Below are 16,320 nucleotides of genomic sequence, written 5' to 3'. Positions count from 1 at the left end.
CTTTTCTATAGATCTTTTAGCTTGTTTTCCATATTCTTACTTGACGTTACTCCCATTTTATTATTTTTGTAAATTTTATTATCTTTTTTATATCCTTCCAACAATCATATTAATGTCTAGGGAAATGATATTGCGATCCCCTTTTCTAGCATGTCCACCCTGTCTTGTTTGTCCTTTCCTAAAAATGTCTGCATTTCAACCTCCTTTTGTTTGTCTTTTCCTGAATTCCATTTTCAGCAAAAGACAAACAAAAGGGGGTGGAAATATCATTTTTCTAATCTGTAAAAAATATCATTTTTCTAATTTTTATTCTACGGAGGCCTTAAAAGTTTTTCCGATCTTCTAGCATTTTTTTTATCTTTTGGATTGCTTGAATATATTTCATAATAAAAGAGGCATGGGAAGAAAAAGTTACACATTTGTGATGTATTGGCGGATCCAACCAATTCTCGGCAGATTCAAGAAAGCCTTGATTTTGACCCTTTGTAAAAAACACGTATTTGTACTTCAGAGGTTGGTATTGGAAATGCTATTATGCCTGATGGGGATTGAAATTTCTAGGCCTTGCATGCTCATCATCACACACATGGCCATTGCTCTGATGCATGCCTACTGGCTGTGATGGAATGATCCTAAATTGTTTGATCAGAAAAAAAAAGGCTTGCTCTGATGGTGCATGTCTACTGGCTGTGGTGGAATGATCCTAAATTGTTTGATCAGAAAAAAAAGACTCCCCATTGAATGGTGAGTGGTGTCCATTGGGAGGGCAAGATCATCCAATTGTCACCATTTTGGGGATACTAACCATGCACGTGGTAGACCAACATATCAATGACCCTGATCCGTATAAATGGTGGGGATGCCAATGCTAAAGTGGATAGCCCTTTATGGCTTCCTAGTAAAGCTCATCTAATATCATCTTATGACAATTTATTTCACTGCAAGTCTTCCTTGCTTGTACATGCTCCTTTTTTTTTTACCTTTGTTGTGAATGTTGATGCCAGTTTGTTTGCTTTAAACATACATTACAATGGTTATCTTCAACTTTTTTATTCTATTTTTATCATCCATTTGAATGACAAAAGATCTTCAATTTATACTATTGCGAGTATTTAACATGGTTTGTATTTTAAAGTTATCATGCATTGTTTATTGTACTTTTTTTCTACTTTGCAGTTGGTTTGATACACACACACACACACACACATATATATATATATATATATATATATATATATATATATATATTCCTGTAAATATCCATTTTATGTTTAAATTTAGTTTGTATTTTAAAGTCATGACGTGTTGCTGTTTTTGTATGTTTTTTTGCTTTGCATTTGGTGTGATACTTGTATATTCTTGTATATAAATCCTATAATTATTCATATTTATGTTTACATTTATGACTGAAGTGTTGTCGAATTATTTATGTGCACATGCAAGTAATGTACAATGGTTTTCGATGCAGACCTCAGGTAACCATAGCTACTGCGATAATATTTTGTCATCGTTTTTTCCTTCGCCAATCTCATGCGAAGAATGATAGGAGGGTGAGTATTTCTCTTTGTGTAGATTTATTTATTATTTTATTTCGGCAAGTTACAATTACTCATCATATGCTTTATTTCTCGTAGTTGGAATTGTAGCTAACATTTTTTGCAAGGATAAATGGTGGCATATGTTTGGTTTTATGATCTAAGAAAATTGGATATGGGTGCTGTTGTAATTATCATTCAACGCACGGGGTTCAAAATTTGGACTCGATGAGAACTTGACCTAAGTAAAATTGAGTCAACTCAGCCTATTCAAACGATTATTTTGACTGTTTCAGTTCGTCAAACTTGGAAGAGTGCTTGGGCAAGGTAAAATGAAGATGACTTAAGGCGAGTCAATGATTGACTCTGGAGACTTTAAAAAGTGGTTTGAACAATAGACATTTTGTTCTTATATTTAATTTTTTTATTGTTCTCTAGATTTCCCTTGATACCAGCACTCACCTACCCCCAACAATTTGCTTATCATTGGGAATGAGAGAATGCCAGTTCTGTTGTCTTAAAAGTGGTCAATCTTATAGTGTTAATTAAAGAACTTACTGTATTGTTTAGTTTAAAATTCTGTTCTCTTAAAAGTGGACTATATTCTAGTGTTATTTAAAGAACTTACTGTATTATATAATAGAAAATGTATGTATTTTCTATAATGCTCAGATCCTTCAAAGCTTGAAATCTCCTAGTACAGGACGAGTATGCTCGGGTAATGGCAGGGGATATGCTTTGGATACTCACAATTCGTATCTTTTTTTATTTTTTATTGATTTAAATAAGACTATTTCCAGATCCTTTTATTGTTGCATAGTATGCGACACATTAGATCCTTTTTGCCTTGGGAAAAAGAGAAGGGGTTTTTACATAATCCTCCTTATAAGGCGATTGAATTTCACTGCATACTTGCTGTAAAATATCTTCAATCTCCCCACTTTATTAGCCTACTTACTTTCACTGCAGTTTTTTTTCCTTCCACCAATCACAAATATTTATCATTCTCAAATACCCCCTGTGAAATGCTCTTTCTTTCTCTGTCTACTGTAACAACCTTATGTAGACAGAATATGGAGCTTAACAATAAATGCTAATGGTAGTTTCTACAAAGGATTCTTGTATTGAGAAATAATCTTCTTGTTCTGGTTTGTTGTATGTCGATATTTTGTGTAATGGATAGAACCAGGGAAAGCCCTAACAAAGATGGTGGTTTCATTTGTGTTTGAAATATCTAAGAAAGATGGTGGTGATGTTGTTGCCCTCAGGCGTGATCAGGTTTTTGGGTTTTTTTCATCACCAGTTGTTGTGTGAGCTTAATTATTCGCTCTGTTCTTTTTTTTTTGGCCGGATTGTGGAGTTTAGCACTCAAGAATTCTATGTTTGGGGTTTTCTTCTAGTTTTCATGCTTTATACCATGGTCGACTACACACCCCTCTCTTTCTCTCTACATTTTTTCTTACTTTCTCAAACCTCAATATTCAAGTGATTTAGATTTTATTGCTGATTGATCCTCGACTCTTGATTGTGATTTTCTTGTGAGGGAATTTCCCATTCTTTTCAAATGCGTCTTCATTTATTAAAGGCCTTTGTGAAAACATATGATCTGTGGGATTTAACAGAGCATTGGCATGCTCTATTAGGACTGGAATTGTATCAAAACACATGTTCTAGGTGGTGGATCTTGGTTTTTTTTTTTTTTTTTTGCTTGCCACGTGATTGAATGGAAGCCTTGAAATCCTAGCAAGAAAACATGACTCTTTACCATCTTAGTGTTCAAATTCTATGAATAAACAGACGATGGGTATGAATCAGAAGCTCTAAATATTATAGAAGAAAGGGGTGGTTGTTGTGGAAATGGAAATGGGTTCTTCATATGAAGCAGTGACTTTTGTGTGGAGAAAAGGATTTTGGAAATAAGGTTCTAGGATTTTTGACAAAATAGATAAAGTACTAGTGAGGTTCTCAACGATCTTCCTTCAGAGTGAGCTATCCATTACAACGCTTGATAATTGAGGAACGGATTGCTGTCATATGTGTTGTCGATCGTGGATCTTAGGATTGGATAACAATCATGATTAGAGTGGAATGACTAATGGGATCACTTCCCTGTATGTCTTCTTTTACATTGGAATTTTGAACATATTTTTTCCTCATTGTAGAAGCTTGTCAATTCGCTTGACTATGTAATTGGTTGTAGATTTGGTTCCTAACCTTAAAACCATGCCAGGTTCAACGAAGTTGGATGCCTTGTAGGGCTAGATTCGTGTCTGTTGCCTTGATGAGAATCGACTAAGGTGGAGATGAGAGAGGAGGAATGTGCCATGACTATAGTATCACTTTCTTCACTGCCAATTACTTCGAGTAAAGAAAATGTGGGAAAGGAACCACCATTCTTGATGGTTCAACAAGCCTTTTGGATTCTCATCTAGTTTTTTGAAAAAAAAAACAGTTATCTCTTGCCTTTATCTCAAAATCCAGAATGCATGTTTGGAAAAGGGAGAGACAAAGGGGAGAGAAGAGGTGGTGGGCAAGAACACTTAGTATGTGTATTTTGGAAAATAACAAATCCATAGTAGGGGGGAGAAAAGGACTGCGTTGAAAGTAAAGTAATAAATTTAGGGAGGTTGATGATATTTGGAGCAAGGGATTGTATTGTATTTTAAGTGCTTTATAAGGAGAACCATGTAAAACTTCCAAAAAGAAACACAGGGAATTCATTTTTTTTCAAAAAAAGAAAGAAAGAAACACAGGGAATTGTGTTTTAATTTAGTATCATAATGTTTTCGACTATGCTATGTCCCTAACTTCTTACTAAACAAATTATGTTCCATTAGTGACGGTCTCCAGAGAGTAGATAACTAAGTCAACATTACTATTCTTGTTGCAACCTAACCTATGGTATTTGCAGCCACATTATCTGATAAAAAGCCAAATTTAAGACTAATATAATTTAAAATACATATTGTTGAAATGCGTAATGTGCCGGGTTAGTTCTTTGTTGGATCAGTTGAGGAGACCAAGGTTTTTTTCATCTCCCTAGAACTGCAGGATGTACAAGAATATTCCCCTGCCAAAAGTACAACAAAGTACTTCTAGGATGGACAGGAAGATGTCGAGGTTGGAGTTCAATGTGAATTAGTGGCAGGTTAAGGTAGAAATTACTTAAGCAACTGAGCCTCTTTCGGTGGAATTCTACCCTACAATCGAGGATGGCTTGAGGTTGTGACAGAAACATCAAATGAACCACCCAACAATGAACGAAATCAGTCCATGGGAGTCTTGGAAATCATTTTTTTTTCAGTTCGTGGGAATCTTGGAACTCATTACACATACAATTCTGTAACAGAAACTTGTAGAGGAGTTTGTCTAGTCGGTTCATGCATCCAATTCCAGCACCATAAAGAGCATGCACCAATTTTCAGCTAAATAGCATTGAGCTCAAAAGTTCCAATAACAAGAGTTAACCAAGCATCTAATTAATACTGAAATGCCTTTAGAAAATGGAGCCTAGAATGACGATTTTGGTCAAGGAGGCCCCCAGAACTAGAATGATGAAAAGGCCACTTATCTCTTAGAAATAATCAAAAGATCAGAAACGTAAGTGTCCTTGCTTGTAAGTCAACAAGGTAAAGATACCTTTTGGATCTGAACCGAAATTGTGCAGGAATGCTTGATTTCTTCACTGGTGTGCAGTGCTGCCTTATTTATCTCAGTCAAACAGAAATTTCAAAGGTAGCAATTGGATCCAAGAGAAAACAAACACCGGCAACGAAATCACTATATAAGCATGGAGATCCAAAAGGCATAGGGGCTAGGAAATAGAAGGATAAAAGAAGTCAACCAAGCACTATTAGGAAAATGGTTATGGAGATATAGGGAGGAGACATCACAGCTTTGGGTTAAAGTTATCGACATCTAGTATGAACACAAGTGGGGCATTGGGAGTCAGGAGATTGGTTCTGGCAATCTGGGCGGACTATGTGAAAGGACATTCTGAGCTATAAACAACTCTTTCTTCAAGGCACCATATTCAGAGTTCAATCAGGCGGTAGAGTAAGGTTTTGGTATGATAAGTGGTGCTTACCTGTTGCTCTAAAGGATATGTTTCCAGAGTTGTTTGTGGTGTCCTCATCAAGAGAGGCCTTAGTTAAAGATTGGTTCGAGGGAAGAGGGGATTGGGTGGTGTGGATGCCAGCTTTCAGGAGGAATTTCTTTGATAGAGAACTTCAATCGGTTAATCGACTCTTTGAAATGTTGGAGGGATGCTGCATCAAGGGAAACATATCAGATAAAAGGGTATGGGTATGGAACACTTTCGGGAATTCTCCGTAAAATCTTTCTACCATGACCTCGTGCCTAGCCCTCCAGCCCCCAGTTTAGCAAGAGTTTGGTCCATTGAAGTCCCCCAAGAGTGGGAATCTTTGAGTGGGCCTCACTTCGCAAGCGCAGTCAGACGGTGGATTTTCTACGGGAGCGGAAAGTGTTGATAGTTGATCATTTCACCTTATGTATTAAAGAGGGTGAATCGTGGACCACCTATTTATACATTGCTTCGTAGCGAGGCAGATATGGATTATGGAGTGGTATATTGCAACTTTTTGGGATCTCTTTGGTATTCCCTAAGGATTTTAGCGCCCTCTTGAAACGTTGGCAAGTTAGCCCTTGGAGGATAAAAAGGCAAGATTCTATGGAAAACATCCTTCCTAGCAGTCATTTGGGTGTTATGGAAGGAGAGAAGCACTAGTCTCCAAAGGATTCGCTAGGAACCCCCTTTCCTATTCAACAAGGTTATTATAGCCCACACAATTTCCTGGGTAAGAACCCTTCCAAGCTTTAAATTTGTTTTTGCCTTTTTGTCGTGGCATGGATGGAGAGAGGTGTGTGAAAGCTCGGAGATGAGAATTTCTATAGTACAGGAATGGGAGCCACCACCTCTGGGTTTCTTGAAGCTTAATTTCGATGGATCAAGTCTTGGTTATCCGGGATTGGCAGGTATAGGGGGGGAGTTCTTAGGACGATGGAGGGGTCATTTCCAGCCCCCAGTTTAGCAAGAGTTTGGTCCATTGAAGTCCCCCAAGAGTGGGAATCTTTGAGTGGGCCTCACTTCGCAAGCGCAGTCAGACGGTGGATTTTTTACGGGAGCGGAAAGTGTTGATAGTTGATCATTTCACCTTATGTATTAAAGAGGGTGAATCGTGGACCACCTATTTATACATTGCTTCGTAGCGAGGCAGATATGGATTATGGAGTGGTATATTGCAACTTTTTGGGATCTCTTTGGTATTCCCTAAGGATTTTAGCGCCCTCTTGAAACGTTGGCAAGTTAGCCCTTGGAGGATAAAAAGGCAAGATTCTATGGAAAACATCCTTCCTAGCAGTCATTTGGGTGTTATGGAAGGAGAGAAGCACTAGTCTCCAAAGGATTCGCTAGGAACCCCCTTTCCTATTCAACAAGGTTATTATAGCCCACACAATTTCCTGGGTAAGAACCCTTCCAAGCTTTAAATTTGTTTTTGCCTTTTTGTCGTGGCATGGATGGAGAGAGGTGTGTGAAAGCTCGGAGATGAGAATTTCTATAGTACAGGAATGGGAGCCACCACCTCTGGGTTTCTTGAAGCTTAATTTCGATGGATCAAGTCTTGGTTATCCGGGATTGGCAGGTATAGGGGGGGAGTTCTTAGGACGATGGAGGGGTCATTTCCAGCCCCCAGTTTAGCAAGAGTTTGGTCCATTGAAGTCCCCCAAGAGTGGGAATCTTTGAGTGGGCCTCACTTCGCAAGCGCAGTCAGACGGTGGATTTTTTACGGGAGCGGAAAGTGTTGATAGTTGATCATTTCACCTTATGTATTAAAGAGGGTGAATCGTGGACCACCTATTTATACATTGCTTCGTAGCGAGGCAGATATGGATTATGGAGTGGTATATTGCAACTTTTTGGGATCTCTTTGGTATTCCCTAAGGATTTTAGCGCCCTCTTGAAACGTTGGCAAGTTAGCCCTTGGAGGATAAAAAGGCAAGATTCTATGGAAAACATCCTTCCTAGCAGTCATTTGGGTGTTATGGAAGGAGAGAAGCACTAGTCTCCAAAGGATTCGCTAGGAACCCCCTTTCCTATTCAACAAGGTTATTATAGCCCACACAATTTCCTGGGTAAGAACCCTTCCAAGCTTTAAATTTGTTTTTGCCTTTTTGTCGTGGCATGGATGGAGAGAGGTGTGTGAAAGCTCGGAGATGAGAATTTCTATAGTACAGGAATGGGAGCCACCACCTCTGGGTTTCTTGAAGCTTAATTTCGATGGATCAAGTCTTGGTTATCCGGGATTGGCAGGTATAGGGGGGAGTTCTTAGGACGATGGAGGGGTCATTTCCAGCCCCCAGTTTAGCAAGAGTTTGGTCCATTGAAGTCCCCCAAGAGTGGGAATCTTTGAGTGGGCCTCACTTCGCAAGCGCAGTCAGACGGTGGATTTTTTACGGGAGCGGAAAGTGTTGATAGTTGATCATTTCACCTTATGTATTAAAGAGGGTGAATCGTGGACCACCTATTTATACATTGCTTCGTAGCGAGGCAGATATGGATTATGGAGTGGTATATTGCAACTTTTTGGGATCTCTTTGGTATTCCCTAAGGATTTTAGCGCCCTCTTGAAACGTTGGCAAGTTAGCCCTTGGAGGATAAAAAGGCAAGATTCTATGGAAAACATCCTTCCTAGCAGTCATTTGGGTGTTATGGAAGGAGAGAAGCACTAGTCTCCAAAGGATTCGCTAGGAACCCCCTTTCCTATTCAACAAGGTTATTATAGCCCACACAATTTCCTGGGTAAGAACCCTTCCAAGCTTTAAATTTGTTTTTGCCTTTTTGTCGTGGCATGGATGGAGAGAGGTGTGTGAAAGCTCGGAGATGAGAATTTCTATAGTACAGGAATGGGAGCCACCACCTCTGGGTTTCTTGAAGCTTAATTTCGATGGATCAAGTCTTGGTTATCCGGGATTGGCAGGTATAGGGGGGGAGTTCTTAGGACGATGGAGGGGTCATTTCCAGCCCCCAGTTTAGCAAGAGTTTGGTCCATTGAAGTCCCCCAAGAGTGGGAATCTTTGAGTGGGCCTCACTTCGCAAGCGCAGTCAGACGGTGGATTTTTTACGGGAGCGGAAAGTGTTGATAGTTGATCATTTCACCTTATGTATTAAAGAGGGTGAATCGTGGACCACCTATTTATACATTGCTTCGTAGCGAGGCAGATATGGATTATGGAGTGGTATATTGCAACTTTTTGGGATCTCTTTGGTATTCCCTAAGGATTTTAGCGCCCTCTTGAAACGTTGGCAAGTTAGCCCTTGGAGGATAAAAAGGCAAGATTCTATGGAAAACATCCTTCCTAGCAGTCATTTGGGTGTTATGGAAGGAGAGAAGCACTAGTCTCCAAAGGATTCGCTAGGAACCCCCTTTCCTATTCAACAAGGTTATTATAGCCCACACAATTTCCTGGGTAAGAACCCTTCCAAGCTTTAAATTTGTTTTTGCCTTTTTGTCGTGGCATGGATGGAGAGAGGTGTGTGAAAGCTCGGAGATGAGAATTTCTATAGTACAGGAATGGGAGCCACCACCTCTGGGTTTCTTGAAGCTTAATTTCGATGGATCAAGTCTTGGTTATCCGGGATTGGCAGGTATAGGGGGGGAGTTCTTAGGACGATGGAGGGGTCATTTCCAGCCCCCAGTTTAGCAAGAGTTTGGTCCATTGAAGTCCCCCAAGAGTGGGAATCTTTGAGTGGGCCTCACTTCGCAAGCGCAGTCAGACGGTGGATTTTTTACGGGAGCGGAAAGTGTTGATAGTTGATCATTTCACCTTATGTATTAAAGAGGGTGAATCGTGGACCACCTATTTATACATTGCTTCGTAGCGAGGCAGATATGGATTATGGAGTGGTATATTGCAACTTTTTGGGATCTCTTTGGTATTCCCTAAGGATTTTAGCGCCCTCTTGAAACGTTGGCAAGTTAGCCCTTGGAGGATAAAAAGGCAAGATTCTATGGAAAACATCCTTCCTAGCAGTCATTTGGGTGTTATGGAAGGAGAGAAGCACTAGTCTCCAAAGGATTCGCTAGGAACCCCCTTTCCTATTCAACAAGGTTATTATAGCCCACACAATTTCCTGGGTAAGAACCCTTCCAAGCTTTAAATTTGTTTTTGCCTTTTTGTCGTGGCATGGATGGAGAGAGGTGTGTGAAAGCTCGGAGATGAGAATTTCTATAGTACAGGAATGGGAGCCACCACCTCTGGGTTTCTTGAAGCTTAATTTCGATGGATCAAGTCTTGGTTATCCGGGATTGGCAGGTATAGGGGGGGAGTTCTTAGGACGATGGAGGGGTCATTTCCAGCCCCCAGTTTAGCAAGAGTTTGGTCCATTGAAGTCCCCCAAGAGTGGGAATCTTTGAGTGGGCCTCACTTCGCAAGCGCAGTCAGACGGTGGATTTTTTACGGGAGCGGAAAGTGTTGATAGTTGATCATTTCACCTTATGTATTAAAGAGGGTGAATCGTGGACCACCTATTTATACATTGCTTCGTAGCGAGGCAGATATGGATTATGGAGTGGTATATTGCAACTTTTTGGGATCTCTTTGGTATTCCCTAAGGATTTTAGCGCCCTCTTGAAACGTTGGCAAGTTAGCCCTTGGAGGATAAAAAGGCAAGATTCTATGGAAAACATCCTTCCTAGCAGTCATTTGGGTGTTATGGAAGGAGAGAAGCACTAGTCTCCAAAGGATTCGCTAGGAACCCCCTTTCCTATTCAACAAGGTTATTATAGCCCACACAATTTCCTGGGTAAGAACCCTTCCAAGCTTTAAATTTGTTTTTGCCTTTTTGTCGTGGCATGGATGGAGAGAGGTGTGTGAAAGCTCGGAGATGAGAATTTCTATAGTACAGGAATGGGAGCCACCACCTCTGGGTTTCTTGAAGCTTAATTTCGATGGATCAAGTCTTGGTTATCCGGGATTGGCAGGTATAGGGGGGGAGTTCTTAGGACGATGGAGGGGTCATTTCCAGCCCCCAGTTTAGCAAGAGTTTGGTCCATTGAAGTCCCCCAAGAGTGGGAATCTTTGAGTGGGCCTCACTTCGCAAGCGCAGTCAGACGGTGGATTTTTTACGGGAGCGGAAAGTGTTGATAGTTGATCATTTCACCTTATGTATTAAAGAGGGTGAATCGTGGACCACCTATTTATACATTGCTTCGTAGCGAGGCAGATATGGATTATGGAGTGGTATATTGCAACTTTTTGGGATCTCTTTGGTATTCCCTAAGGATTTTAGCGCCCTCTTGAAACGTTGGCAAGTTAGCCCTTGGAGGATAAAAAGGCAAGATTCTATGGAAAACATCCTTCCTAGCAGTCATTTGGGTGTTATGGAAGGAGAGAAGCACTAGTCTCCAAAGGATTCGCTAGGAACCCCCTTTCCTATTCAACAAGGTTATTATAGCCCACACAATTTCCTGGGTAAGAACCCTTCCAAGCTTTAAATTTGTTTTTGCCTTTTTGTCGTGGCATGGATGGAGAGAGGTGTGTGAAAGCTCGGAGATGAGAATTTCTATAGTACAGGAATGGGAGCCACCACCTCTGGGTTTCTTGAAGCTTAATTTCGATGGATCAAGTCTTGGTTATCCGGGATTGGCAGGTATAGGGGGGGAGTTCTTAGGACGATGGAGGGGTCATTTCCAGCCCCCAGTTTAGCAAGAGTTTGGTCCATTCAAGTCCCCCAAGAGTGGGAATCTTTGAGTGGGCCTCACTTCGCAAGCGCAGTCAGACGGTGGATTTTTTACGGGAGCGGAAAGTGTTGATAGTTGATCATTTCACCTTATGTATTAAAGAGGGTGAATCGTGGACCACCTATTTATACATTGCTTCGTAGCGAGGCAGATATGGATTATGGAGTGGTATATTGCAACTTTTTGGGATCTCTTTGGTATTCCCTAAGGATTTTAGCGCCCTCTTGAAACGTTGGCAAGTTAGCCCTTGGAGGATAAAAAGGCAAGATTCTATGGAAAACATCCTTCCTAGCAGTCATTTGGGTGTTATGGAAGGAGAGAAGCACTAGTCTCCAAAGGATTCGCTAGGAACCCCCTTTCCTATTCAACAAGGTTATTATAGCACACACAATTTCCTGGGTAAGAACCCTTCCAAGCTTTAAATTTGTTTTTGCCTTTTTGTCGTGGCATGGATGGAGAGAGGTGTGTGAAAGCTCGGAGATGAGAATTTCTATAGTACAGGAATGGGAGCCACCACCTCTGGGTTTCTTGAAGCTTAATTTCGATGGATCAAGTCTTGGTTATCCGGGATTGGCAGGTATAGGGGGGGAGTTCTTAGGACGATGGAGGGGTCATTTCCAGCCCCCAGTTTAGCAAGAGTTTGGTCCATTGAAGTCCCCCAAGAGTGGGAATCTTTGAGTGGGCCTCACTTCGCAAGCGCAGTCAGACGGTGGATTTTTTACGGGAGCGGAAAGTGTTGATAGTTGATCATTTCACCTTATGTATTAAAGAGGGTGAATCGTGGACCACCTATTTATACATTGCTTCGTAGCGAGGCAGATATGGATTATGGAGTGGTATATTGCAACTTTTTGGGATCTCTTTGGTATTCCCTAAGGATTTTAGCGCCCTCTTGAAACGTTGGCAAGTTAGCCCTTGGAGGATAAAAAGGCAAGATTCTATGGAAAACATCCTTCCTAGCAGTCATTTGGGTGTTATGGAAGGAGAGAAGCACTAGTCTCCAAAGGATTCGCTAGGAACCCCCTTTCCTATTCAACAAGGTTATTATAGCCCACACAATTTCCTGGGTAAGAACCCTTCCAAGCTTTAAATTTGTTTTTGCCTTTTTGTCGTGGCATGGATGGAGAGAGGTGTGTGAAAGCTCGGAGATGAGAATTTCTATAGTACAGGAATGGGAGCCACCACCTCTGGGTTTCTTGAAGCTTAATTTCGATGGATCAAGTCTTGGTTATCCGGGATTGGCAGGTATAGGGGGGGAGTTCTTAGGACGATGGAGGGGTCATTTCCAGCCCCCAGTTTAGCAAGAGTTTGGTCCATTGAAGTCCCCCAAGAGTGGGAATCTTTGAGTGGGCCTCACTTCGCAAGCGCAGTCAGACGGTGGATTTTTTACGGGAGCGGAAAGTGTTGATAGTTGATCATTTCACCTTATGTATTAAAGAGGGTGAATCGTGGACCACCTATTTATACATTGCTTCGTAGCGAGGCAGATATGGATTATGGAGTGGTATATTGCAACTTTTTGGGATCTCTTTGGTATTCCCTAAGGATTTTAGCGCCCTCTTGAAACGTTGGCAAGTTAGCCCTTGGAGGATAAAAAGGCAAGATTCTATGGAAAACATCCTTCCTAGCAGTCATTTGGGTGTTATGGAAGGAGAGAAGCACTAGTCTCCAAAGGATTCGCTAGGAACCCCCTTTCCTATTCAACAAGGTTATTATAGCCCACACAATTTCCTGGGTAAGAACCCTTCCAAGCTTTAAATTTGTTTTTGCCTTTTTGTCGTGGCATGGATGGAGAGAGGTGTGTGAAAGCTCGGAGATGAGAATTTCTATAGTACAGGAATGGGAGCCACCACCTCTGGGTTTCTTGAAGCTTAATTTCGATGGATCAAGTCTTGGTTATCCGGGATTGGCAGGTATAGGGGGGGAGTTCTTAGGACGATGGAGGGGTCATTTCCAGCCCCCAGTTTAGCAAGAGTTTGGTCCATTCAAGTCCCCCAAGAGTGGGAATCTTTGAGTGGGCCTCACTTCGCAAGCGCAGTCAGACGGTGGATTTTTTACGGGAGCGGAAAGTGTTGATAGTTGATCATTTCACCTTATGTATTAAAGAGGGTGAATCGTGGACCACCTATTTATACATTGCTTCGTAGCGAGGCAGATATGGATTATGGAGTGGTATATTGCAACTTTTTGGGATCTCTTTGGTATTCCCTAAGGATTTTAGCGCCCTCTTGAAACGTTGGCAAGTTAGCCCTTGGAGGATAAAAAGGCAAGATTCTATGGAAAACATCCTTCCTAGCAGTCATTTGGGTGTTATGGAAGGAGAGAAGCACTAGTCTCCAAAGGATTCGCTAGGAACCCCCTTTCCTATTCAACAAGGTTATTATAGCCCACACAATTTCCTGGGTAAGAACCCTTCCAAGCTTTAAATTTGTTTTTGCCTTTTTGTCGTGGCATGGATGGAGAGAGGTGTGTGAAAGCTCGGAGATGAGAATTTCTATAGTACAGGAATGGGAGCCACCACCTCTGGGTTTCTTGAAGCTTAATTTCGATGGATCAAGTCTTGGTTATCCGGGATTGGCAGGTATAGGGGGGGAGTTCTTAGGACGATGGAGGGGTCATTTCCAGCCCCCAGTTTAGCAAGAGTTTGGTCCATTGAAGTCCCCCAAGAGTGGGAATCTTTGAGTGGGCCTCACTTCGCAAGCGCAGTCAGACGGTGGATTTTTTACGGGAGCGGAAAGTGTTGATAGTTGATCATTTCACCTTATGTATTAAAGAGGGTGAATCGTGGACCACCTATTTATACATTGCTTCGTAGCGAGGCAGATATGGATTATGGAGTGGTATATTGCAACTTTTTGGGATCTCTTTGGTATTCCCTAAGGATTTTAGCGCCCTCTTGAAACGTTGGCAAGTTAGCCCTTGGAGGATAAAAAGGCAAGATTCTATGGAAAACATCCTTCCTAGCAGTCATTTGGGTGTTATGGAAGGAGAGAAGCACTAGTCTCCAAAGGATTCGCTAGGAACCCCCTTTCCTATTCAACAAGGTTATTATAGCCCACACAATTTCCTGGGTAAGAACCCTTCCAAGCTTTAAATTTGTTTTTGCCTTTTTGTCGTGGCATGGATGGAGAGAGGTGTGTGAAAGCTCGGAGATGAGAATTTCTATAGTACAGGAATGGGAGCCACCACCTCTGGGTTTCTTGAAGCTTAATTTCGATGGATCAAGTCTTGGTTATCCGGGATTGGCAGGTATAGGGGGGGAGTTCTTAGGACGATGGAGGGGTCATTTCCAGCCCCCAGTTTAGCAAGAGTTTGGTCCATTCAAGTCCCCCAAGAGTGGGAATCTTTGAGTGGGCCTCACTTCGCAAGCGCAGTCAGACGGTGGATTTTTTACGGGAGCGGAAAGTGTTGATAGTTGATCATTTCACCTTATGTATTAAAGAGGGTGAATCGTGGACCACCTATTTATACATTGCTTCGTAGCGAGGCAGATATGGATTATGGAGTGGTATATTGCAACTTTTTGGGATCTCTTTGGTATTCCCTAAGGATTTTAGCGCCCTCTTGAAACGTTGGCAAGTTAGCCCTTGGAGGATAAAAAGGCAAGATTCTATGGAAAACATCCTTCCTAGCAGTCATTTGGGTGTTATGGAAGGAGAGAAGCACTAGTCTCCAAAGGATTCGCTAGGAACCCCCTTTCCTATTCAACAAGGTTATTATAGCCCACACAATTTCCTGGGTAAGAACCCTTCCAAGCTTTAAATTTGTTTTTGCCTTTTTGTCGTGGCATGGATGGAGAGAGGTGTGTGAAAGCTCGGACATGAGAATTTCTATAGTACAGGAATGGGAGCCACCACCTCTGGGTTTCTTGAAGCTTAATTTCGATGGATCAAGTCTTGGTTATCCGGGATTGGCAGGTATAGGGGGGGAGTTCTTAGGACGATGGAGGGGTCATTTCCAGCCCCCAGTTTAGCAAGAGTTTGGTCCATTCAAGTCCCCCAAGAGTGGGAATCTTTGAGTGGGCCTCACTTCGCAAGCGCAGTCAGACGGTGGATTTTTTACGGGAGCGGAAAGTGTTGATAGTTGATCATTTCACCTTATGTATTAAAGAGGGTGAATCGTGGACCACCTATTTATACATTGCTTCGTAGCGAGGCAGATATGGATTATGGAGTGGTATATTGCAACTTTTTGGGATCTCTTTGGTATTCCCTAAGGATTTTAGCGCCCTCTTGAAACGTTGGCAAGTTAGCCCTTGGAGGATAAAAAGGCAAGATTCTATGGAAAACATCCTTCCTAGCAGTCATTTGGGTGTTATGGAAGGAGAGAAGCACTAGTCTCCAAAGGATTCGCTAGGAACCCCCTTTCCTATTCAACAAGGTTATTATAGCCCACACAATTTCCTGGGTAAGAACCCTTCCAAGCTTTAAATTTGTTTTTGCCTTTTTGTCGTGGCATGGATGGAGAGAGGTGTGTGAAAGCTCGGAGATGAGAATTTCTATAGTACAGGAATGGGAGCCACCACCTCTGGGTTTCTTGAAGCTTAATTTCGATGGATCAAGTCTTGGTTATCCGGGATTGGCAGGTATAGGGGGGGAGTTCTTAGGACGATGGAGGGGTCATTTCCAGCCCCCAGTTTAGCAAGAGTTTGGTCCATTGAAGTCCCCCAAGAGTGGGAATCTTTGAGTGGGCCTCACTTCGCAAGCGCAGTCAGACGGTGGATTTTTTACGGGAGCGGAAAGTGTTGATAGTTGATCATTTCACCTTATGTATTAAAGAGGGTGAATCGTGGACCACCTATTTATACATTGCTTCGTAGCGAGGCAGATATGGATTATGGAGTGGTATATTGCAACTTTTTGGGATCTCTTTGGTATTCCCTAAGGATTTTAGCGCCCTCTTGAAACGTTGGCAAGTTAGCCCTTGGAGGATAAAAAGGCAAGATTCTATGGAAAACATCCTTCCTAGCAGTCATTTGGGTGTTATGGAAGGAGAGAAGCACTAGTCTCCAAAGGATTCGCTAG

The 16,320-nt window shown here is 41.9% G+C and overlaps 1 protein-coding gene across 4 annotated transcripts in view; it reads left to right on the top strand.

The window, feature by feature from the left end:
- The window catches only part of LOC143884632 (cyclin-T1-3-like), a 48,786-nt gene that overhangs the window by 9,258 nt on the left and 23,208 nt on the right, over positions 1 to 16,320 (top strand). For all 4 annotated transcript variants that reach the window (XM_077388295.1, XM_077388296.1, XM_077388294.1 and 1 more), the window contains exon 3: positions 1,469 to 1,550. In XM_077388295.1, coding sequence (XP_077244410.1) covers positions 1,469 to 1,550 — 82 coding nt within the window. The remainder of the gene's footprint in view (positions 1 to 1,468; positions 1,551 to 16,320) is intronic.

The sequence above is a fragment of the Tasmannia lanceolata genome, unplaced genomic scaffold (assembly GCF_043159265.1).
Source record: "Tasmannia lanceolata isolate RefF3 unplaced genomic scaffold, GAP_Taslan_0.1 ptg000008l, whole genome shotgun sequence".
NCBI lineage: Eukaryota > Viridiplantae > Streptophyta > Magnoliopsida > Canellales > Winteraceae > Tasmannia > Tasmannia lanceolata.
The sequence above is the reverse complement of the archived record's forward strand: the minus strand, read 5'-3'. Positions and strand labels throughout refer to the sequence as shown.